Source organism: Perca fluviatilis, chromosome 15 (genome assembly GCF_010015445.1).
Source record: "Perca fluviatilis chromosome 15, GENO_Pfluv_1.0, whole genome shotgun sequence".
NCBI classification, from domain to species: Eukaryota; Metazoa; Chordata; class Actinopteri; order Perciformes; family Percidae; genus Perca; species Perca fluviatilis.
The window spans coordinates 25,645,829-25,668,320 of record NC_053126.1 but is presented as its reverse complement, the minus strand read 5'-3'; the positions used below and the strand labels follow the sequence as shown (position 1 = coordinate 25,668,320).

At 40.5% G+C, this 22,492-nt stretch overlaps 1 protein-coding gene across 1 annotated transcript; it reads left to right on the top strand.

The window, feature by feature from the left end:
- The first annotated feature begins 1,828 nt into the window (after window positions 1-1,828).
- gng13b (guanine nucleotide binding protein (G protein), gamma 13b) lies at window positions 1,829-22,123 on the top strand. Its single transcript, XM_039823935.1, has 3 exons — window positions 1,829-2,281; window positions 15,028-15,154; window positions 17,530-22,123. Exons 2-3 carry the CDS (start codon window positions 15,057-15,059, stop codon window positions 17,633-17,635), a joined length of 204 nt encoding a protein of 67 aa, XP_039679869.1. The 5' UTR covers window positions 1,829-2,281; window positions 15,028-15,056; the 3' UTR covers window positions 17,636-22,123.
- Window positions 22,124-22,492: the final 369 nt, after the last annotated feature.

Below are 22,492 nucleotides of genomic sequence, written 5' to 3'. Positions count from 1 at the left end.
GTGCCCACATCAAGTGGGGGGTCTGGGGGTACTCCCCAAGGAAACACTTAATTTCCTGCATTCTGATAAATTTTTATGCACCAGTTTATGGTGGAAACATCTTATTTATGTAAAGGAAACAGGTGACAATTCAAAATACAAAAATATAATGGCATAGGCTTTGTAGTGCAGTAAGTGGGCTTTTACATCAGGGATCTGGGCCCTGATCCGAGTACACTTGACACCAAGTCCAGTTCGTTTGATAAGTGTAAACATGATCCGTGTCCAAGTCCGCTTGAAAAGGTAGTCTCAGTACAGTTCAAGAGCAGATCACAGATCAACATAGTGGTGTAGTCTATGTGATACGCAGGTATACGCAGTATACCCACTAAGAAAGCTCCAGGATTTCCATATACACACTTCAAAATGCCCAATGACCCACAACAACATACTTTCCATTATATTTTTGATATATTTTGAATTGTCATCTGTCTTTTTCTTTTTCACATAGGCTAAATAAAGGTATTTCCATTGTTAATTGGTGCATAAAAGTGCATCAGAACACAGGAAATTAAGTCATTGACGCTCCAAACTTCCCTCGGGAGGACACCCAGTCCCCCCACTATGATATGCCCCCCCCCTCCCCCAAAGGCAGATTCTGGCCAATATACAGTACAGTATACCCACTACAATACATTAGACTACACCACTGGATCAACATAATATGTTAAATTCAACAAACTACATTTGCACAACATCGTTGTTGTTACTATGTCGCGGTTGTTGAATCAAGCATTTTCCCTCTCAATAGGACACCTGAACAGATGGAAATGAATGAAACGCGTGCTGCTGGATTAATGAATTGTGCAGGTGCATACATGCATTGAGATTTCTGTTGAAAATGTAAGTCATGGACCATGCAGGCTGGGAGAGTTAAACATGTGAAATTCTAATTACCCTTTAATGGTACCGCTCAGATAAAAGCAATGGACATATTTACTGTATTATTTTTTGCTTTCTTTAGTTACTCTGGAGTATTCTGGTCCAATTTACAGAAAAAGTAGGCTACATATTCAACAATAGATGGACAGATCTTTATTGTCATTGTGCTTAGAGTACAATGACAATCTGTTTAGCAGCACTTCAACAGTGTGCATGAAAGTTGAATACATTTAAATAACAACAACAAATAAAATGTATAAAATAAATAAATAAATAAATAGAACAAAGACATAGAGCAAATATGGATAACAGCAAAACGTTCTTGAAATAGTAAAATACAAGTGTATTGTATACATAAATCTGCACACGTTTCTTCGTTAAACTGTCGTAGACAACAGCATTAAAGGCAATTCAAAGGTCACACAGGCAGACAGACTGTTAGCACACAACAATACAATCCCTGAATCAGCAATTTCACTGTACACACCACGAACAGTCAAGCAAGCTCCAGCTGTTCTTCTGTGGTCTCAAATGCAGTATTTCTCATATGTGAAATCAAACAAACCCAAACCCAGTGTTCCCCCTGCAGCTGCACTGAGAACCTAACTCGGCCTTTTGCAAATGGAGCTATAAGTGGCCATATTAGGGCAGAAATCCAGAGTCTGGCAATAGGGGCAAAAAGTGTCCCCACACACACACACGCACGCACGCAGGCGCGCACACACACGCATGCAGTGAAGACAGTTTAAAATCCTGCTTAGACAGCCCCCGCCTCCTCCTTCCTCCCTCCCTCTCCCCTCAGCCTCGCCAACTCTCTAACCGCATCCTCAGGGAACTCTCTCTCTCTCTCTCTCTCTCTCTCTCTTTTTTTTTTTTTTTTTAATACACACGCGCGCACGCCCGGAAGCTCATATAGGAGGCTCCCAGCAGAGAAGCGGCCAGTGAACGGCGGAGCGCGCACCGGACCATCTCGTTAACTTCCTATGTCCCTCCCCTCATTCTCGGGCAGCTTCAGCTTCGGCAGCAGCCACACATCCAACTACCGGCTAAAGAGAGGCTCCTCCACCTCCAGCGCTCCAGACAGACTTAGACTGGTCGTCATCGTCTGTTTTTACTCCGGAGACTGCGGATTTTATCCCTGGTTTATTTTCCAGTGGATAGGCTACTGAGAGTGCGCACCGCCTCCCCGAGACAAACTAAAGTGTACGGACATTAAGTCTGCTGTTATATTTGTTTTATAGCTGGGGACTAAAATCCTCTAGCCTTGTGTCGGTCCAGCCGTCTTCTCTGCCCCCCCTCCGGTTTAACTGCACCGGTCAGACTTGGAAAGAGCAACAGCCTCCACCGGCGCATCAGTGAGGTAAGAGATGCGCCTGCATGTCTGTTTTAGTCACATTATGCAATTATAATAATCATTCACCGTGCATGTTGTACCAACACAGTGCTGTAACATCCTAATAAGCCTACAGGCCTTTCTGCAGCAATAATAACTTCGCGTTAGATTCCATATGGGCATCAAATAGGCTCGAAAATTCATTTCTGTGAATGTGATTTGACTAATATGTGCTGGTATATGTGCTCACCTGTTTATTTTTGTGTGTAGGCCTACTTCACAAAGTGCAACAATTTGGGTGGACGATTTCACACTTTGTGCTGTCTGCATCCAGCCTCCCAACACACACACACACACACACACACACACACACACACACACACACACACACACACACACACACACACACACACACACACACACACACACACTTTAATACTGGTCCGTATGGAACCCACGAATGTTACATAAAACTTAAATTTCTCCTCCGCACTTTCTCCTCTATCCTTTCCGTCTCCCTCTCTTTCTCTGGCCTCACCTGACCCTGTTTTTAAAGATGGAAGATGTTTGTCTTACTTCTGGCTCTGAGCAGGGGCGGTTTTCGAAACTTTGGTATAGGGGGTCCAGATTAGGGCCCAGTTTTAAAGAAGGGGGACACATTTGTAAAATGATAAATGTGTTACTGTAAGTCTCACATTTAAAGCCCTGGTTCTTTTAGTGTAATAAATGAATGCCAAAGAAGACACAGAAAACATAAAATGGCCGTGTCATTTGTAGTCGTCTTTGTGGTCGTTTTGCATCTCTCTGTAGTTGTTTTGCTTCTCTTTGGAGTCAATTTGTGTCTCTTCTTAGTCGTTTTGTGTCTTTGTAGTAGTAATTTTGCATCTCTTTGCGGATGTTTTGAGTCGCTCTGTAGCTGTTGTGCGTGTCCTTGTCGTCTTTTTGCATCTTTTCTTAGTCATTTTGTGACTTCGTAGTCAGTTTCTGTCTCTTTGTAGTTGTTATGCATGTCTTTTTAGTCATTTTGCATCTCTTTGTAGTCGTTTTGTGTCTTTGTAGACGCTTTGCATCTTTGTAGTCCTTATTTGTCTCATTGTTGATTTTGTCTTTGTAGCCGTTTTTGTGTCTCTTTGTGATCGTTTTGCTTCTTTGTCATAATTTCATGTCTCTTTGTGGCCATACTCTATCTCTTTGTAGTCGTTCTGTGGTCGTTCTGCGTCACGTTATTTTGTGTGACTTTGTAATCGTTTGATTGACTTTTAAACATTCAGGTTAACGGTCCCTTCACACAGAGGCTCTGGTCCAGGGGCCCCTGGGACTGTACACAATATGCCTGTTCACTAATCAATCCATGATACTAATTAAATTCCTTCTGGCTCTGGTACGGGGACCTGGGCCACCCATCTGGCTGGCCCCTGGGACCACACACACCCACACACACACACTTATGGACAAACACATCCAGATTAAAGAGAACTCTGATTGGGCTCCTTACAACGTGGGAACAGGGCAGATACATAACAGCTGACCCTCATACACACAAAAACCTACATTCCATCCAGTCCATTTCAGGCCTATATTGATCAGATCTGATCGACTGGACATTTCCCCATGTATGCTTGTGTGATATCAGCTGGACTGGTCCTCATTGTCCTCAGAGTTCATTGAAGTGCCGAACAGATCGGCTGGTTGTAAAAGCTCAAATATCATCTGTCAGCATCTGGCATTTGTAATCCTCAGCAACATCTCCTCTGCAGTTTAACAGCTCTTCCTTCTTTCTTAGTCTCCACTCTCAGATGGTCAGAGGAGCGCTGCCTGTTCCTTTCTATTTTTAGTCTCTATTTACACTGCAGTAGCTACAGAGGCACCTCACTCTGTTTCCCTTCATCTGTCTCTTTGCCTCGCATCTCTCCCTACCTGTCTGATCCTCTTCTTTCTGTCTTTCACTTACTCACTTTTTTTATGTCCCTTTAACCTTTGGTTTCTCCTTCAAGCTGCTATCTGTGCCATCACAGATCATCAAGTCAGACAGAGCGATTTAACACATTAAGCATTGGTAGCAGCTCAGCACACAGAGTGCCGACTGCTGACACACACACACACACACACACACACACACACACACACACACACACACACACACACACACACACACACACACACACACACACACACACACATACACAGTATATTACTGTGTGAGGCTGCGAAGACAGCGAGGAGACAGGGGGCAGAGGCTAATCTCTGGATGCTTTTGACCCAAATCTCCATGCAACCTACATATCCCCCTTTAAACAACCACTCAACAATCCCCACTACACACCCACCCAAACATGTCTTTAAAAAGCAGCACACACACACACACACACACAAAAACAGCCATTTGGAGTCTGAGCCACACTACGACTGGATAGGGGTGTAACGGTACATCGATATGGATCAATATATCGATTAAATCCTCAACGATCCAATATTATCAATACAAAGTGAAAATATTGGTACATATCGTCATCTTTAAGATGCGCCTTTTATTTTAAAATTTCCACTTTATAGTCATTCTTTTTATCAAAAAGAGTAGTTTGGTTTTAATTGAAATGTCTGGAAGAGTTTAGAAATGATATTGACTAATCCTATTTTAGTTGCTTTTTGTAAATATATATATAAATGTAACTGATTGGGTTAAACGGGCTTTAGTATAATCTTGTATCGGTCGCAGGCCCCTGAATTGAATCAAATCAAAATCATAAAGTGGCAGTATCGTTGTCCAAAGAATCAATATAATATTGTGATATCGTGATAAAACGTGGGATTTACACCTCTACAACTCGAAAACGAATTTCCAAGGCCCCGTTGAGTTATTAATTACCTGTGACAAAACAGGCTGGAGGATTGGATTGCCTTCAAGCTGAGGAGACAGGAAAAAGTTTGATTAGAAGATCTCAAAGAATAGTTTTTAATAAAGCAAATGTAATTAACTGGTTCTTCATCTTCCAAAATTCCTTAGCAGAGTATTATCTTAAGGCAAACCTGAACTCCCTTCATGGCAAAGTGTCCCAGTTTAGACTTACAGCTCAGTATATCGGATGCAGTTACACACTCAAACCTCAAACCACCCACTGCTCCTCTGAACACTCAACCAACATTTCTTACACTGATACTAAAGTGCTTCACAGATGGGCCTACATTATACAGTAGGTTTACATTGGATTACATTAGTTACCTTTGACTTCTAATGCAGCACATTTACATCAAATAATTATTGTGATATTAAGTAGAAATACTGCAAAAATGAGAGCACTGCCAAGATGACTGCACTGTTTCATAACTCAGATTATATGCAAAGCACAGGTCACTGTTGTTTTAGTGTAAATGCAGACAGAGCCTGGTTCAGCCGGTACACAGATTTTATATAAATTGACTAGAAGTTTATTTTCACATTGATTCAGCAGCTCGGATGAGGAAAATACATCACGCAGTACACTGTGATCCAGTGCAGCAGACAAAGAACATTCAATTTTTCTTTGCCATACTGGCAGCGTGACTCTAGGGATGGCAATGTCGACAGTCGGTTTGTCATTTAGGACTGAAATACCTTAGACTGATATATCTCAACAACTATCGGATGGATCGCCATGAACTTTTGCACAGGCATTAATGGCTCCCTGAAAATGTATCCTGCCGACTTTTTATCTAGCGCCATCATCGGGTCAAAATTTTAATGTGTCCAAAACTTTGCTTTACAGTATGATTAAATACCTGCCAAATTTCTAACTGTTACTATTTACTACTATATTCCCGACAGCCTCAGCTGTACTTTGTGTTAAGTACTGATTAGCAAATGTATGCATGCTAACAGTTTAAACTTAAATGGTGACCATGGTATAAATCCTCCCTGACTAGCATTATCATTGTAAACATGTGAACAAGCTCAAAAGCACCATACTGTGAAGGATAGCCTAACAAAGGTGCTATAGCGTGATGGTACATGTCCACTGTCAAGCATCATTTCCCCGCTTCCCATTCATTGTCTATGTGAGCAGCAGCGCAATGCATTCTGGTAGCATTGTGGCGACTTGGGAGAAGCAGGGCGTCGAGTTGCCTGCTCCTCATTTGCATAAAGTTGAATCCAGGCAACTTAATGCAAATGAGGAGCGGGCAGCTTGACTGGCCGCCATTTAAAAAAACTTGCGCAAATCTCTTCGAATGACAGTTATCCATCTGAAATGAAGACAGATTCAGAAACTACATAGCCTATTTCTCGCATAAAATGTTTGTAGAAACACATTTCAGTGAACTACTTTTCTAAAATATGAGAAAGTTTTCCAAACGAGCCACCATTATGGTCCGGGAGCAGAGGGGCCCCACGTCAAGTGTTCGTCCAATCAGGTGCAGCCTCCGCACTGTTTGACGGTTTTCTTTGTTTGTCAGTGCTCAGTGAAGCGAGACTGATGACCGCTAGCGGCGAGCCCTCTAGAACCCTCGTCTGTCCTCTTTATCCGAGACGAGAGTAAAAATGTGGTTGATTCCGAGACGAGACCGAGAACTTCAAAACGTGGTCTTGAGACTGGTCATAAGACCAAGACCGATACTACAACACTGGTTGCTAGTTGAGTTTAGCCGACAATAGGTTACTGGGAGCGGGCTACAGAGCACAGTGAGCAGTCGGTGGTATCAGCGGCCGTTGCTAGTTGAGTTTAGCCGACCAAAAGTTACTGGGAGCCGGCAATAGAGCACCGCGAGATGACGGTCCTTTCAGGGGCCGTGGCAGTTGAGTTTAGCTGACAAAAAGTGAGCGTAATGCGGCGACAACAGTTAAGTTTAGGAACCAAAATGGGTAGTTAAGTTTAGGAAAAAGATTGTGGTTTGGATTAAAATACTCCCCGGGAACAAACACGTCTTTCCTGGGTGTCTGGTAAGTCTTTTTTTTTTCCCGGGAAGTGAACTCCGCTCACCTGCTTGGCCCTGGGTTTAATGACCCACCTATTCACCCCGACCTCCTCTCTAACAATGAGAGGTCCATAGCGCTCCTATACAGCGGCAGCCAATGTGGTTTATACAGCAAAAAATACATGGTCTACATACGAATAGATCTTTTTCACAGCACACATCTTGACTTGTCATAGTAGGAAAAGCACAGCTGAAATTGATAACCTTAACGAATAAGTGTCCCAGTAAGCTATTTCAGTGAGTCAGCATGCACAATACCAGGGCCTCTCCTAAGTGGAATGCAGCCAGCATTAATGGTTTTGAATACACCTGTGATTTTCCTACTATGACATGTCAACATGTCTGCCCTGAAAAAGGTCTACTGCAGTCCTTTACTTTTCGTAGCTACATGTACAAATGGTTCATGAGAACCGCCTGTAATAAACTACATGAGCACCTTTAAATCTAACCGTTGGTTGGAAAATGGACTGGGAGCACTTAGTGAGGAGGCATCCGCGGATGACAGCAGGAGACAGACTGAAAACAGATATCAGAGAGCAATGAAAGGAAAATAGGGAGAATGCATGCAGCGCAGGGAAAACCTGCCTTGACTAGTATTTTACATTCAAACCTCACAGTGTAAGACAACAGTAAGCCACATGGCAATACTTTTTCCATGATTTGGACGTCTAAGGCTTAAAGTTTGCTTCAGGCTGGTAATTGGCTGGTAGCTGAGATGTAGAAGATTAACACAGACATGATGTACATGAGTACGGCTATTGAGCAAATGTGAGGCAGAGTAATTTTTGAAGGAGAAGGAGACAAGGCAATGATGCCCATGAGGTTAATAATGGAGAAACATTGGGGAGAATATAATGGAAACAGGCAGGTAGCTAGATGAGTGAGAAGAGAAGAGAGAGGACAACATTATTTAAAGACATCGCTTTGACATCGAGTCCATGAGCTAGGTCGCCGCTAGCGCTAGTTCAGACAGGTCTGTAGTAGACTGAATGCCGTGCACGTTTTTGGACAGCAGAGATTACAGCTAGAAAGCTGAAAAAATGCGCTGCCACACGTAGTTTTTTTTAATGGGAGTTATTATTAATTCTCTAATTAACTTTCAAGTAATCATTCTTGAAAATGTCCAATATTTAATTTATAACTAAAAAATAAACAATACACAGTGGAAAATTAAGCATTATCTTAAGCTGCAGAGAAAGTTTAACTACAAATCATTGCACAAAGTGAATCATGAGCGAACAGTTGCATGTGCTGCATAACCATCACAAATTATTAGATTTCGGTCATTCTGCCCAAGTCCATTGATTGGCCGTTCCCTAAACCCTAACCCTCTTATTGTGCTACACCTGTTAGGCTTTGACTTCTGTCAGAGAACGACAAAAGCAGCTTTACATGCCTTGCCAGCAACCGTTAATTTTGCCCGCTGAAATGACACTGTAAAAGGCAGATTATATCAACTAGCTAAACAGGCTAACGTTAGCTCTGCAAGTTGATTGGAAATGCTTTCTCTGTTTGAACAGTAGGAAACACTTTGAACATTACAAGGAAAAATACTTTTAGGGTGTATTTGGCAAACGGAACACTGTCTTGGGTAATGTTGACTGGGGTTGCTGGAATGTAAATGTTCCCTAAGCCAATAAAGATCAGGATCATAGCGGCTAATGTTAGACTAAACTCTGATAGCATCCAGGACCTCTGTGCTCACAAAGTAAACGTAGTTTGACTTTTTTAAAGGTTTCTGTTTCTGTCAGTAAGTGCTGTAGTGGATGTCGATGAATATGGAAAGAAAACCTCAGGAATATGCATATTTTTTTCAGAAAGACCGACAAAAAAAAGCTGACTGAGTTACAGCAGCTAATGGAACAGAGGCTGGTCTGGCGTGACGCCATGACTTTCTATATGCAAAACAACTATGATGATGGCTGATTTAATACTCAAAATTCCTAGTCATTTGTGAAACATTAGGGTCCCTGATTTCATTTCTAGCTGGCGACCGTCAATTTTGTCGACTGACATGGCAGCTCTCGCTAGCGGAGTTTATCCACTGTAGCTAGCTAATTAAGCTAATGCTAGCTTCAGGAGTAGGTTGGAAACACTGCCTCCAGCTGAAGTTGACTTGTTTTAAAACAAGAACCCTTTAAATGATTCTTGAATATGCACTTGATGGCTACTGACATGTGCTAAAAGACTAAGGCTAAAGCTGCAGTTACATAATATTAAATTCATATTCAGACAGTTTGTTTTTGGAGCTTTTTCTGTCAATTATGCAGCAATTGGATTTATTTAGCTGTGGACAGTTTACCATCACACCACCTTTACGTCCTCAAGCCAGTACCCCCAAAGCTTGCTTAATCCCTCTGTCAGAAAGATAGCGACAAAGACTGAAGCAGAAAAAGATTGAGGAAAAAAAATGCCGAGAATGAGACAAAATTAGCCACAAAAAAGACATTGGCTGAGAAGAAGCGAGAAAATGAGACCCGAAAGGAGGTAGAGGCTGGGAAACAGATGGATCGAGCGGACAAATAGAAATGAAAGTGGGAAGGAGGGGAAAACAGGGATGAAGGAGATGGTGAGTGATAGAGTAAGAAAGAGAAAAAGCATTCAATCCTCCCGTCGTCTCTGGAGGAGGCCGCTGAAACCTGATCTCAGCCAGGAAGCGGCCATCTCTCTCTCTCTCTCTCTCTCTCTCTCTCTCTCTCTCTCTCTCTGTCTAATACACAGTACAATTCTGTTAAGACACACACACTTTTTCATGTAATATTGCACCTGGTGTTTTCCTTTAAACTCACAAAAGGACAGACACACACCTCACTAACTCATTATACTGTAAATGTCTGTTTCACTGCATGTCTCAGTCTCGCCTTTTTTGAGCCACAACCTTTTCTTGTCTAGGGCTGGGTATCGTTAAAAAATGTTCGATACCGATAACGATACCAAAACCTAGACTTCGATAACGGTTCCTGAATGATACTTTTTTTCGATACCAATTTTATAAAATCAATTTTAAAAAAGTAGTTAAGAAATTACAACATTATACAATCTTTTTATTTATTTTCCAGCTCCTAATACGTGATTCCTGTCTCTGTGCGTAGCGTAGAGTTTTTCCTGCCTGTCTCTATGACGTGTAACATTAAACAGCCAATCAGCAGCATTATTAGATCTTGGTAGAAGCATGCTACCTGCTTATTGGCTCACTGACGCTGATGAGATTTACTTCTTAGGTATTGAAATTGGATATTGAATGACAAGTAGAGCTGGGCAATATATCAATATTATATCGATATCCTGATACGAGGACTAGATATCGTCTTAGATTTTGGATATCGTAATATGGCATAAGTGTTGTCTTTTCCTGGTTTTAAAGGCTGCATTACAGTAAAGTGATGTCATAACTTTACTTACCAGACTGTTGTAACTGTTCTATTAATTGCCTGTATCCACTTTGTCATTATATCCACATTACTGATGATTATTTATCAAAAATATCATTGTGTAAATATTTTGTGAAAGCACCAATAGTCAACACTACAATATCGTTGCTGTATCGATAGAGGTATTTGGTCAAAAATATTTGATATTTGATTTTCTCCATATCTAATGACAAAGCATTTTTCAAAACTCGATACTACAGAGATACATTCAAAAACAGCTATTTGTAGTCATTTGCACGTACGCCTAAAGCGTCAGTTATACTGGCGCGTGACACCGTGACGCGGGTCTCTGTAGATGATGCGCGATACGAGCACGCACGGAGACGTGTACGCTTAACCAGATACGCTTTAGAACCGAGACACCCCAACTCGGAGTAGTTTCCTGTATCTGTGTCACGTGGGGTCCGCCACTCTTTAGGAGACTAGCGGCATTGTTCGTTGCAGTAGCTATTCTCCGAAACGCCAGGGGGCATACAAACAAAATAATCAGGGAATAAGCTAAAGTAGTAGAGAAGAAGAGGGAGGAAGTAAAGGAAAGCAGGCTGCCTGGCAACAGTAGTAAACACATCCATGATAAACACCGACGTACCGCCAAACATTACATTTATCTTCTCTAATTATTAACAGGACTGCCGTTTTTATCTCCAAATCGAAATGACTGTCTGCCTCCAACACTCTTAAGACCACTCTTTACATGAGGAAGTTTTTTTTTTTAGCTTAATCTCTCATTGTTTTTCAACCACTCTCCAGCAAAATGGTACTTCTTTTCCCAGTGTGGTGTCTCTCTCTGTAAAACGAAGTGTAGGCTTTTAGCAGAAAGATGATTGATTCATTCTACTCCAACATCTTAAATATCCATTTTGAAGGAACGGTGTGAAACATTACTTTCTAACATGCAGCGACCATACGGACATATGTAGAATATAAGCATGTATGTTTTTGTGTTATTAGATTCTCGTTTTACTGTAGGCTATATTTTTCCAAACACCATTCTAACTACACTGCATTGGGGTAAAAATAGAGAGTTTCAGAGCCATTTAAATTAAATACAACACATTCCTATTGTATTGTTTATGTACTTCATTAGCATCTTGACCATACGGTGAAGTAGGTGTTGAAATCAGAGCAACTATTTCCTGCCTCACAATGCCCCCCCCACCCCCGCTCACTAAACTGTCATAAAGGACCATTGCATAATATCAAGTATTATTTAATGTCCCTTTTATAAATACCACTGAAGCACCTCAGTGAGATCGATTCTGAGTGCAGACCAGACAAGTGCTCGGCTCACCTGAACGCACGCATGTACACACACACATATACACACACACACTCAAGGGTACACAAGTACACACACAAGAGGGTATATAGAGTATTGAGAGGGTATAGTGGACACAGAGCGTGAGAGAGGGAGAGGGAGGAACAGACAAAGAAGAAGACTTCCAATTCCAATTATTATATGTAAATATAGTGTTTTCCTGATGAAACGTGAGATGAGATCGAGGTACAAACTAGTCATGGCCCAAAATACATTCACAAAAGCACTTCCTTTCACTTCAACACCCTTCAACATCCAAGTGTGTGTGTGTGTGTGTGTGTGTGTGTGTGTGTGTGTGGCCTCAGTGGATTTTGTAAAGTCCTAAATATACTGTGTTTAAATGAATATTTTAACATTTTGGGAAATACTCCTATGTACTCCTTTATTTTTGAAAGTGAGATGCGACGGTCAATACCACTCTCATATCGGTGCGTCAAAGGGATAGTTTGGATCTTGTGAAATAGTGTTGTATGAGGTAGCCTACTTAAGTGCAACGCATTCTCATGAACGGGTTCGTATGATGGCGTGCGAAAACTTATGCACACCAATTCCTATGATATCCTACGCAATTAGGTGACCTCCAGCCGGTCATGACATTTAGGTTTAGTGGTCTTTACAGCCAGCACCCTATGACATGATAAAAACGCACTACAGTTTTGTCTCCATAGGATGGATTTTGTCTTTTGTTATTTGCAGCTCCGCCTACGCACATTGGAGAAGTTAGCCTTCAGGGCTTTCTGCCAGAAAGGGTCTATTTTAACCCAAAACATGATCTTTTCCTAAGCCTAAGCAAGTAGTTTTGTTGCCTAAAACCTAACCAGATTTCTAGCAGAAAGGGCTGAAAGCTAACTCTTCCCATGTGCTCCTCGCACTTACTGTACAGTGTGGGCGAAATGGATAGGACCTGTAAAAGTGCATATTACTGATGCATTGATCTCTTCAGGTTGTGTTGAGGGAGTACTGATCTTATTATGATGGGTGAGTGGCTAAGACTTTTGTATACAGTTAGTTTTTAGGTAGTTAGCACAAGATTTGCCCGGAAAATTCAATCTTCAGAAGATCCAGGAAGTGCTGGTGTCATATATACACAGAATCTGTAGACAGTGGTGGAAGAAGTATTCACATCCTTTACTTAAGTAAAAGTACTAACTGCAAACTTTTGCACTGTAAAAAATACTATGTTACAAGTAAAAGTCCTGCATTGAAAATGTTACTTAAGTAAAAGTGTGTAAGTAGCATCAGGAAAAGATACCTAAAGTATTAAAAGTAAATGTACTCTGTGCAGAAAAATCCTCACATTTTAGAAACTGGAAACGAGCCAAACAGTTCTGTCAATCAACTAAGTGTTTAATCGTCTAATCATTTAATCTGGACTCGTAGGCCTATATATTGTTGGGTAGTTTCATTTATAATAAAACATCATATTTTATAAACTAGGCCCACATGTGTTTTGTGTGCATAATTTGTAAGGTACCTAAAGCTGTCAGATGAATGTAGTGGAGTAAAAAGTACAATATTTTTCTCTAAAATGTAGCGGAGAAGAAGTAGAAAGTGGCATGAAAAGAAATGACTCAAGTAAAGTACCTGAAATTTGTACTTAAGTACAGTACTTGAGTAAATGTACTTAGTTACATTCCACCACTGCCTGTACTGTAGAACCCGCCAGCTTTCATGCACTCTCAATCACAACAGGTACCGGTGTTCTGGTGTTTCAGCTGACTCAATAGGTGGTTTTTTTTTTTTATACCATCATTTCTTTCTTTTTTTGTCAAAGTGCCGTCTGGCAACTGCAGACAGGTAGCCCTGGTTAGAAATCACTGTAATAGAGGATCACATCCAGCTTAAAGCTGCATTACTGCCCTTTTGTTGCTTCAGATAAACCTTGTTGTGACGGGGTGTGGAGGGGAGGGCTAAGCACTCGTCTCACAGAGTGAAGTTTTGTGTTGGGATGCCACTACATATCAGAAGCACACGCAATAGGGATGGGGGAGGATTGAGGGCAAATGGGAAGAAATGGGACGCAGCACGAGTACAGGCTGTCCTTTTTCTTCTTGTTGGGCATAGAAGCAAAAACATTTTCTCTCTTCCCTCCCTTCAGGTATTAAATATCTGCTCTACCGTAACCTGCAGTTAATGCAAGTGACAATATAGAAGAAGGAAAGAAAATTAACCAAAATGTGAATTAAAGGGGAGACACTGCAGGTGATGGGAAATATTTTAACTAATAGATATCACCATGACACTTTCCTAGGGGATTAAGACTATGCATGTTTGTATTAAAGGTTTCCTGAAATGTTATGTTTAAATATGCAAATGAGGCCTTCTTTGGTTAAATAACTTGCATATATTTCCAGAACGGAAATCTGAACAATGGATAAAGCCAGGTTCAAAAGTCTTGTTTCATTTAGTGTCAAAGGTTTTTGACAAAGGGAATTTTGGATATTTTGTTTTAATACTTTGTAAAACATTTTTTTTTGTCAACAGCCATAAAAAAAATCTATTTTTTAGTCAGTTTTTAGATATAACATTTTCACATAAATCAGGCTATGAATGATATATCAACAAAACACTCTGTAAAAAAAAAATAAAAATAAAAAAAAAAACTTCAGAATATAGACAGGAATGAAACTGCAAATTTGGTGTATGTAAGTGCTACTGAAGTTGAGCTTTCTGCCTCAGTCTATGAGAAAAACTGATTTTGAGAAAATGAGACAGCAGTGCTGTTGAACTGCTGTGAAGTTTGCTTGCAAACGTAATTAAATTTGGCATATCCCTTAAAGCTGGGGAACCTTTCTTAAAGTGGAAACATGCAGCCCTAAGGACACAAAAGAATGCATCCTGTATCCTGTGGTGTTAAGTGGCTCTGCCAGTTTTGGCAGCACTTGTTTTGTTCTCTAACATTTAATAGCCTCCATTTTTCTCTCCTGTAGGTGGAATTGCTAAGCAGAGGTTATAAGTCAGATGTACGCCGTTGTGTTCTTGCTGCAGGGCATAGTTGTATGGAGTGTGCCTGACTACTACTTAACAGTGTTGTGTGCACTGTATACATTTAATTGTGGCTTCCCTGCTGTGCACAGGTAGAAAAGCCCTACATCGAGCTGCAGCCATGGATGAGTGGGACGTACCCCAGATGAAGAAAGAGGTGGAGAGCCTCAAGTACCAGCTGGCCTTCAAACGAGAGAAGTCCTCCAAAACTGTGACTGAGTGAGTAGTTAGTCCACAAAATGCTCTACAAGCACCTGCACGGAGTTCAAGCCCCGAAAAACAACCGTGATAGGACAGGGCCGTAGCCAGCCAAGTGGAGGGGGGACCTTTTGCAGGTTTTCCCTCATTTTGAATTTAATTATGAGGTTCAAATACTTCATTTTGATGTCCATGGTCTTTTGATCTTAAATTTCTTTCAAACCAAAAGTTACTGGTCAGTGAGGCAGTCGGCAACTTTAATCACAGTTCTATGACTACTGAGCACACCCTATTAGCCAAAAAAGGCTGTGTCATATGGTTGAAAGCTCCAGAACAAGTGGACCTTGAGTTGTGATTGTTTAGCCAACTGCTGTTTCCAAGGTAACTCAAGTATTCAGCGGGTTATTCAATTATACACTAATATAAACGCTACTCACATAAGGCAAGCAATATCTGCTGCTGTTCATTGTAATGAGTACAATGATTGAATAAATACAATGACTTTGGATATGACAGCATTAGTCACTGCACCACAATAATAAAACAGTGATATGACTTCATTAAGTAATGCTGCCTTGAAGCCTATTGTCACAGCCACAGCACACATCTAATCATTAAGCAAAGCTGTGTTCAGCACTCTTTGTCTGTCTCCGACTCTCACTGCCGTGCCGCTAGATTAGGGGCCAATCAAGGAAGCTCAGAAGAAACACTTCTGAGGCTTCATCAGCACACATGACACTCACTAAAGTATTCAGGGTCAGAGTTTTGAAACCCTGCATAAAAAAATAATGAGAATCTAAAAAGAGAAGCAGTGATGGAAAGAGTGCAATGTTTTACTCAAGTAATTCAATTTATTTATACTGTTTATTGATCCCCAGTTGGGAAATTACAATTTACACTCTGTTTGTTAGAAATCACTACACACAGGCCTGAAATACACACAGACATGCTCTATTCATGCACAAATGGAGAGATGTCAGAGTGAGTGGGCTGCCAGTGCTGGACCAGCGCCCTGAGCAGTTGGGGGGGTACGGTGCCTTGCTCAAGAGCACCTGGTAGTGCCCAGGAGGTGAACTGGCATCTCTCCAGCTACCAATCCACACTCTGTACTTTGGTCCGTACTGGGACTTGAACGAGTGACCCTCCGGTTCCCAACCCAAGTCCCTACGGACTTAGCTACTGCCACCCCTCATAACAGTAAAGTACTGTTATGAATAATTATGAATTTAAAGTGAGAATATGTAACATTTGAGTGAAGAAATAACAGTACACTCAGAGGGTTTTCAGCCTTACTGTCTCATATGACAAGTAGCTTATGGTGGCTAATGATAGCAAACATTAGCCATACAGTATATTGCTGGCATTACTTAGTAATAATCTTTCCTTACTTGTGCTACTGTCATGGATTGACATTTCAATGTGTTTATGACAAGAGTAAAACAGGAAGTAAACATGTATATCGGTGACATGCTAAAACGTCGTGTAACAGCAATGTAGCACTAGCACAGAATAGTAAGGATATGTTACAAAACAGTACCTATCTAAAGTTAGCTAAGATTAGCTAACATTATCCATTATAAGCTACTGGTCATACCAGACCAAGTAAGGCTGTAGCAGAAACAAATCTGTGTTAAAGCAAGCAAAGTGAGTGCTTTAAGGCTTATTAATTCAGTTTTTAATTTTTTATTATTTGCAGCCAGTTAGCTTAGCTTAGCATAAAGACCGGGCTCCGAGGGGAACAGCTAGCCTGACCCTGCCCATCCAATCCACCACATCTAAAGCTCACTAATTAACGTGTTATGTCTTCTTTGTTTAATCCGTACAAAAACCCAAGTGTAAAAAATGTTTTTTGTAGTTTCACGGGGGCTTATATTTCGGACTACAGGCAGAGGAAGTTTCTGCATCCAGAAAAGCTAAGCTAACTATTTGTGTGCTAGCTTCATATTTGTGCAACAAAAAGAAGATCTTCTCGTTGTACCCTCGCTAACAAAGTGAGCGTATTTCCCAAATTAATTACAAAGTGTAAAAAAATCTGACATTACACAATAAGCACAACAATTAAAATCAGATGACTCATCTTATTGTCACCCATGTCAAGTATTAAAGCTCATGGTGAGGCCATAACATTTGTACTCTTTAATCTATGTGATTTCAACTACTGCTGCAACACCACTTTGGCTAAATAAAAAGGACTTTCTCCAAAAAAATAAAAGCACACAAAAAGCTACAGTTGTAGGGTAGGCTAAATGAAAGTGTTTACTTCTGCTTGCTCAGCTTCTCCCTCTCTTCCTGGCCTTGTATGGGAAAAGAGGAAAAGTGGATAGAGGATGGATGTGGTAATAAACTTCCTCTGGAATTTGAAAAATGCCTCTGTCCCTCTCTGTCTCTCCACAAAGTTTGGTAAAGTGGATAGAGGACGGCGTCCCCGAGGATCCCTTCCTGAACCCGGAGCTGATGAAGAACAACCCGTGGGTGGAGAAAGGAAAGTGCATCCTTCTCTAGAAGAAAAACAAACAAAACAACCACCCTGCCACAACCTTTCAACTTTAACCACGCCAACCAACACACATCTACAGATGACCCCTGAACCCGACCCTCCTGTCCCGGCCTGTGAAAGCCATGGCAGGACAGCGCCTCCTAACGTCTCACCGTGAATGTACAACAGCTGATGTCCCCCAACTTCCCTGAACACACACTCCAACAAGGGCACAAAAACACACACTGTCAGAGACACACACTCCAAACTTTATAAATTTTTTTCCCTGACCGCCATGCATCCACTGCAAGTTTATTCCTGCCACAGCAATGCATCATTACTATGATATATGATGACGATGATCAATACTCCTATTACATGTCTCTGTATGATAGATGACGAGTTATTTATGCAGCTGCCAGTCACACGCTTCCTCTCCTCTTACAATCTCTACTCTTCATTGTGAGCATAGCAGCTTTTCTTCCTTCCATTTTTGATGAGTTGTAAAATTCTCACTGCCAGACTGACTGCAGATCTGCTGAGGGAATTTTGTTCCATGTTGAGATAGAACTACTTGCTCTTACAAAATGATAATAAAACCTAGGCACTTTTTCAATTGAAAGTTAATAGATAGCACACTGTAGTTGACAAAATAACTAACACCTCGTTACAACTAAACTATTTGTAAGAACCTATGAAGATTCATAATTGAATGAAGATGATTTATAGTAAATACAGTATACTTATAATCCAAGGAATTGCTTATGTTGTCTTACAGACAATGGTTTTAATGTTTCACAATTCCCCAAAGTTAGAAATCTGCCTTAAAAGACACGTTGGACCTTTGTGTAAAGGACATTAAGACTCATGACTGCAGCGTATATATGATGCGTAAAGTAAGATTAAATCCAGATGTGATTTAACACACTTATATTTACACAAATCGGATTGCTTGGTTTTCCTGGGCTACATGTATGTTGGCTTTACTCCAGATTATAGGCTGGTGGTAATGCACCTCAGGCTGTTCAATAATGCCAAAAACGCCGTAGTTGTTGGTGGCCCGATCCGTACCGAAAACCCGATCTGCCTTTTGGTCAGGGGTACAGGACCTGAACAGATTATGGTTTCGGTATGGATCGGGTAGTGACAGTAGTAGTTTAGTTACGAAAATAACAGTTCAGCTAGCTAGCTAACAACTATCCATAAGCTAATGGTTTGAGCATTTGAATTTCAGCCCATCTCAAACGCTTCTTGGATACATTTACAATCAGCTTTTTGGATATCTGACAGTAGGAAAATCTAAAAAAATCACAATATTGGTGCTTTCACTAAATATTTACGCAATGAGATTTGTGATAATCATCAGTAATGTGGATGACTAATGAGTGGGTAAAGGAAAATAATAGAACTGCGAGTTCAGAAAATTCCTTTACTGTAATGCAGCCTGTAAATCCAGGAAAAGACAACACTTATGTCATATAACGATATTATGATATCCAACATCTAAGACGATATATTGCCCAGCCCTATGTGACAGCTATCCAATCCACCCAAGACGCATGAGTGTAAATGGTGTCTTTGTCTGCATTCAAGGCATTTCCCATCCAACATGGGGGCAGTTGTAACACATCTATGCCTATACTGTAAGCCATTGTAACATTATGAATTTCATTATTACCAATTTGAAATCTTTATAGGTTCTTATGGCGCATTTACAAATTATAAACATGTTTATTATTGACTAATTACTTAAAGGTAAAATGAGTAGGATTTTTTCGGTTTTGGTTTGTAAACACAACATTCAAAGTTGGCCCCCTCCTCCCCGCGGCTCATCGAGCGTTATGGTGCTCGCCAGCGGGTGAAAACCAACCCAAGATTCACTCTCGTTTTGGAACCAGCTTTGTCCGCTTGGCATTTGGCCTTGCTATATTTTCGACGCTGTGACAGCCATTTTCGTAGCTTCCTCTTGGATGCGTGCTTACGATCTGGCACCTGGTCGCTACTTTTTTATAGAGGTTGACGCCCAGAAACGTCCCGAACACAGCAAAATGTAAAGAGAAGACAAAATACAGGCAGAGAGAAGGGTCTTTGCAGATACGGACACCACTACACACTTCTAGTGGGTCATAAGTGATGATTGACAGGAATCATTTTTGTCTTTACATCGTTTTTTTAGGAAAATCCTACTCATTGTGCCTTCAACTTTAATACATAAACCACAAATTGAATTAACAAATGATTCCACTGTTACAGATCAGATTCTTTAAAGAAAAAAAAAGAAAAAAAATGGTTTTGTGGAAACCATCGTATTAGTTGCTTGACACAAACTAGTGTCGTCTGACCGTGTCGGAAGACAAAAGTGTGTGTAGCTGCCAGGGTTTGAGAATTAAGAGTTAAGAGAGGATCATTATCACATTGAAATTGTGTTTTCAGCTTTCACTTCTATCTTCCCAGTGTGACTACAGTTTTCCTACATGTGTAGTTTTGATTTCACACAACTTTTTTAAAGCATGGTTATCGCATTTACATTATAAAAAGACGAGATCTGCAACCAGTTCTCTTTGCTTCAGTGTCATTAGATCCCAAAGTTTCATAGCAGCTCTGTTTGTGTTGTCAAAGCAGAATGAAGCTATGGGTCTCTGGGGGGGGCGGGGGTTGAGTTTACTGCTTCTTTTCCTCCTTAGCTACAGACTCTAAGGACAACGCACAAACAATCCACATCAAACAGACCATGCACACACATGCTATCTCTCTCCACACATGTACAGACAAACCCCTTTAACTTATTAACTTATTAATTAATACTTGGTTTATTTATTTATTTATTTATTGACGAGACCTTTTTTCTCACCTTAGTTTTCGTGTCCTACGTCTGCACTCCCTCTTCCTCATACCCCTCCCCCCCCAAAAAAACTAAAAATGACCACACACAAACACAAAAAAAAAAAAAGACTAAACCTTGCCAGATCACCATCTACTACTGCCTTGTACACAGTTTCCTTAAAACGAGAATGTAAATATGTGGCATGATAACCACTGACCTCAGAACTGGCCTGTGTGTGCGTGCACGTGACTGTAATTGTGAGTTTACGTGTGCGTATTTATTTTCTTACATTTTTTTTTTTAAAGTGCATACATTTGAACATTAAGCTCCCTTGCGGATTGAGAAGAACACACACATACTGTACATGCGCGCGCGCGCGCACACCGCACACACACACACACACACACACACACACACACACACACGCACACACGCAGCTGTGTCACACACACAGGCAAGCCTGAGGCCGAGCAGATGAGCAGAACACATACACACACATTGAGAATGTGTATGAGGGGAGGAGTAGCAAGGATGTGGGATTCTTTAAATGACTTGGGACAGGGGAGCCTCACATCATCTCAGTACTGTAATGAGTCTCATTATATACATTTTCTTCAAGATGACCCGGTTCCCAAAAGGCTACACAGTGCTTGGATCACTTTGGTCATATAATGTAAAACTGCAAATATTTAATTTCCCTATTAAAAAACAAAACAAAAACTCAATTTCAACAATGACATGGTCCATGACGTGCTAATAAATTGTAAAATTTTTTTATCAAACATGCTTGCATCTATCTTAGACCCGCGCTTCATATGTTCTGTAAAACATGTCCGACAAGCAAAGATTCCATCCAATCATACTGACGCGTTTCAGATTTATTAAAAATACTTTTTGGGAACAAAAGAAAAACTGCAATGTGCAATTGTGTCACTGTAGCTGAAGTGAGACCGGTGAATTTAGGATATCCAGTACAACAATAAGCTTATTATGCAACATGACGACTCCAAATGGAGCCATTTTATAAACTCTTTGGTTCACTGGCATGTAAAGTATACACCTCCCTTATTTTATTTATTTTTTTATTTAATTTAATTTTATTTGAATAGTTTAGGTGTTGGAAAGTACAATGTGTGTTAACTAGTTGACAGAATGATACTAAAATCTAGCCTTGCAATGTCATAATAAATGCATGAAAGGGGACTTTTAAAACGGCTTCCACGGTACAAAGAACTAAAGTTCTGAGCTTCAGGTTTGTAGCTTCTCCAGTGTTAAGTTAATTCCCTCTTCCAACATGGGTTTACAACTCAAAAGGTTTAAAACTTTTTGTTCTCTTACAACACCACTGGAAATGCAACAAATGCAGCTCCAAAAGTACACGAGAGGATTCCTGAGTCTGCCTGTCCCTTGTCTGTTTTCTGTTCAGCAACTGTAACTTTATTTGGTTGTTTTTATATAATCTGAACATGCATACGTATGTAAGTTATTACTATTATAATGGCAGCATAAAATCTTGTCTAAATATCTAGCAACATATTCCTTGTGAGAGTGCTTTGGAAAAAAAAATATTATGCATCAGATCAAGTCCTAGTGTAAAGATGACAATGAGCAATAAATTAAAGATCATTTTTTATTGAATGTTTTACAAAAACATTTATGTTATTGAATAAAGTAGAAGATTTTTAGACAACTTGGTTGCCTGGGTTGTTTTTTTTATTATGTGTTTGGTATGTGTGTGTTTAAGTGTGAAAAGTATATTTTCAACTGCAAATCTACATTAAGAGAGGTCTGATTCCACACCTTTGGATCAGTGCCTACACAAGTATGCTGTATCATAAATACATGTCTGACATTTGTAGCAAAGCAAACCACTTGGAAATCAGTTGGAAACTCAGAAAGAAAAGATTATTTTAATTGTGGATAAACCTCCTGCCTGGATAGACACACATGCATTAGGAGGCGCGGCATGTCCGTCCCAAAATGGCGGCCGCGTCAATGTATCACTCCAATGAACAGCAGCGGCCAATGCGGTATCTACGTATATGTATCTATGTTCGTT

Coding starts and splice junctions, on each gene's coding strand:
- gng13b (XM_039823935.1), top strand. CDS start 15,057: ATGGATGAGTGGGACGTACCCCAGATGAAGAAAGAGGTGGAGAGCCTC. Junction 15,155..17,529: donor TCCTCCAAAACTGTGACTGA/GTGAGTAGTTAG, acceptor CTCTCCACAAAG/TTTGGTAAAGTGGATAGAGG.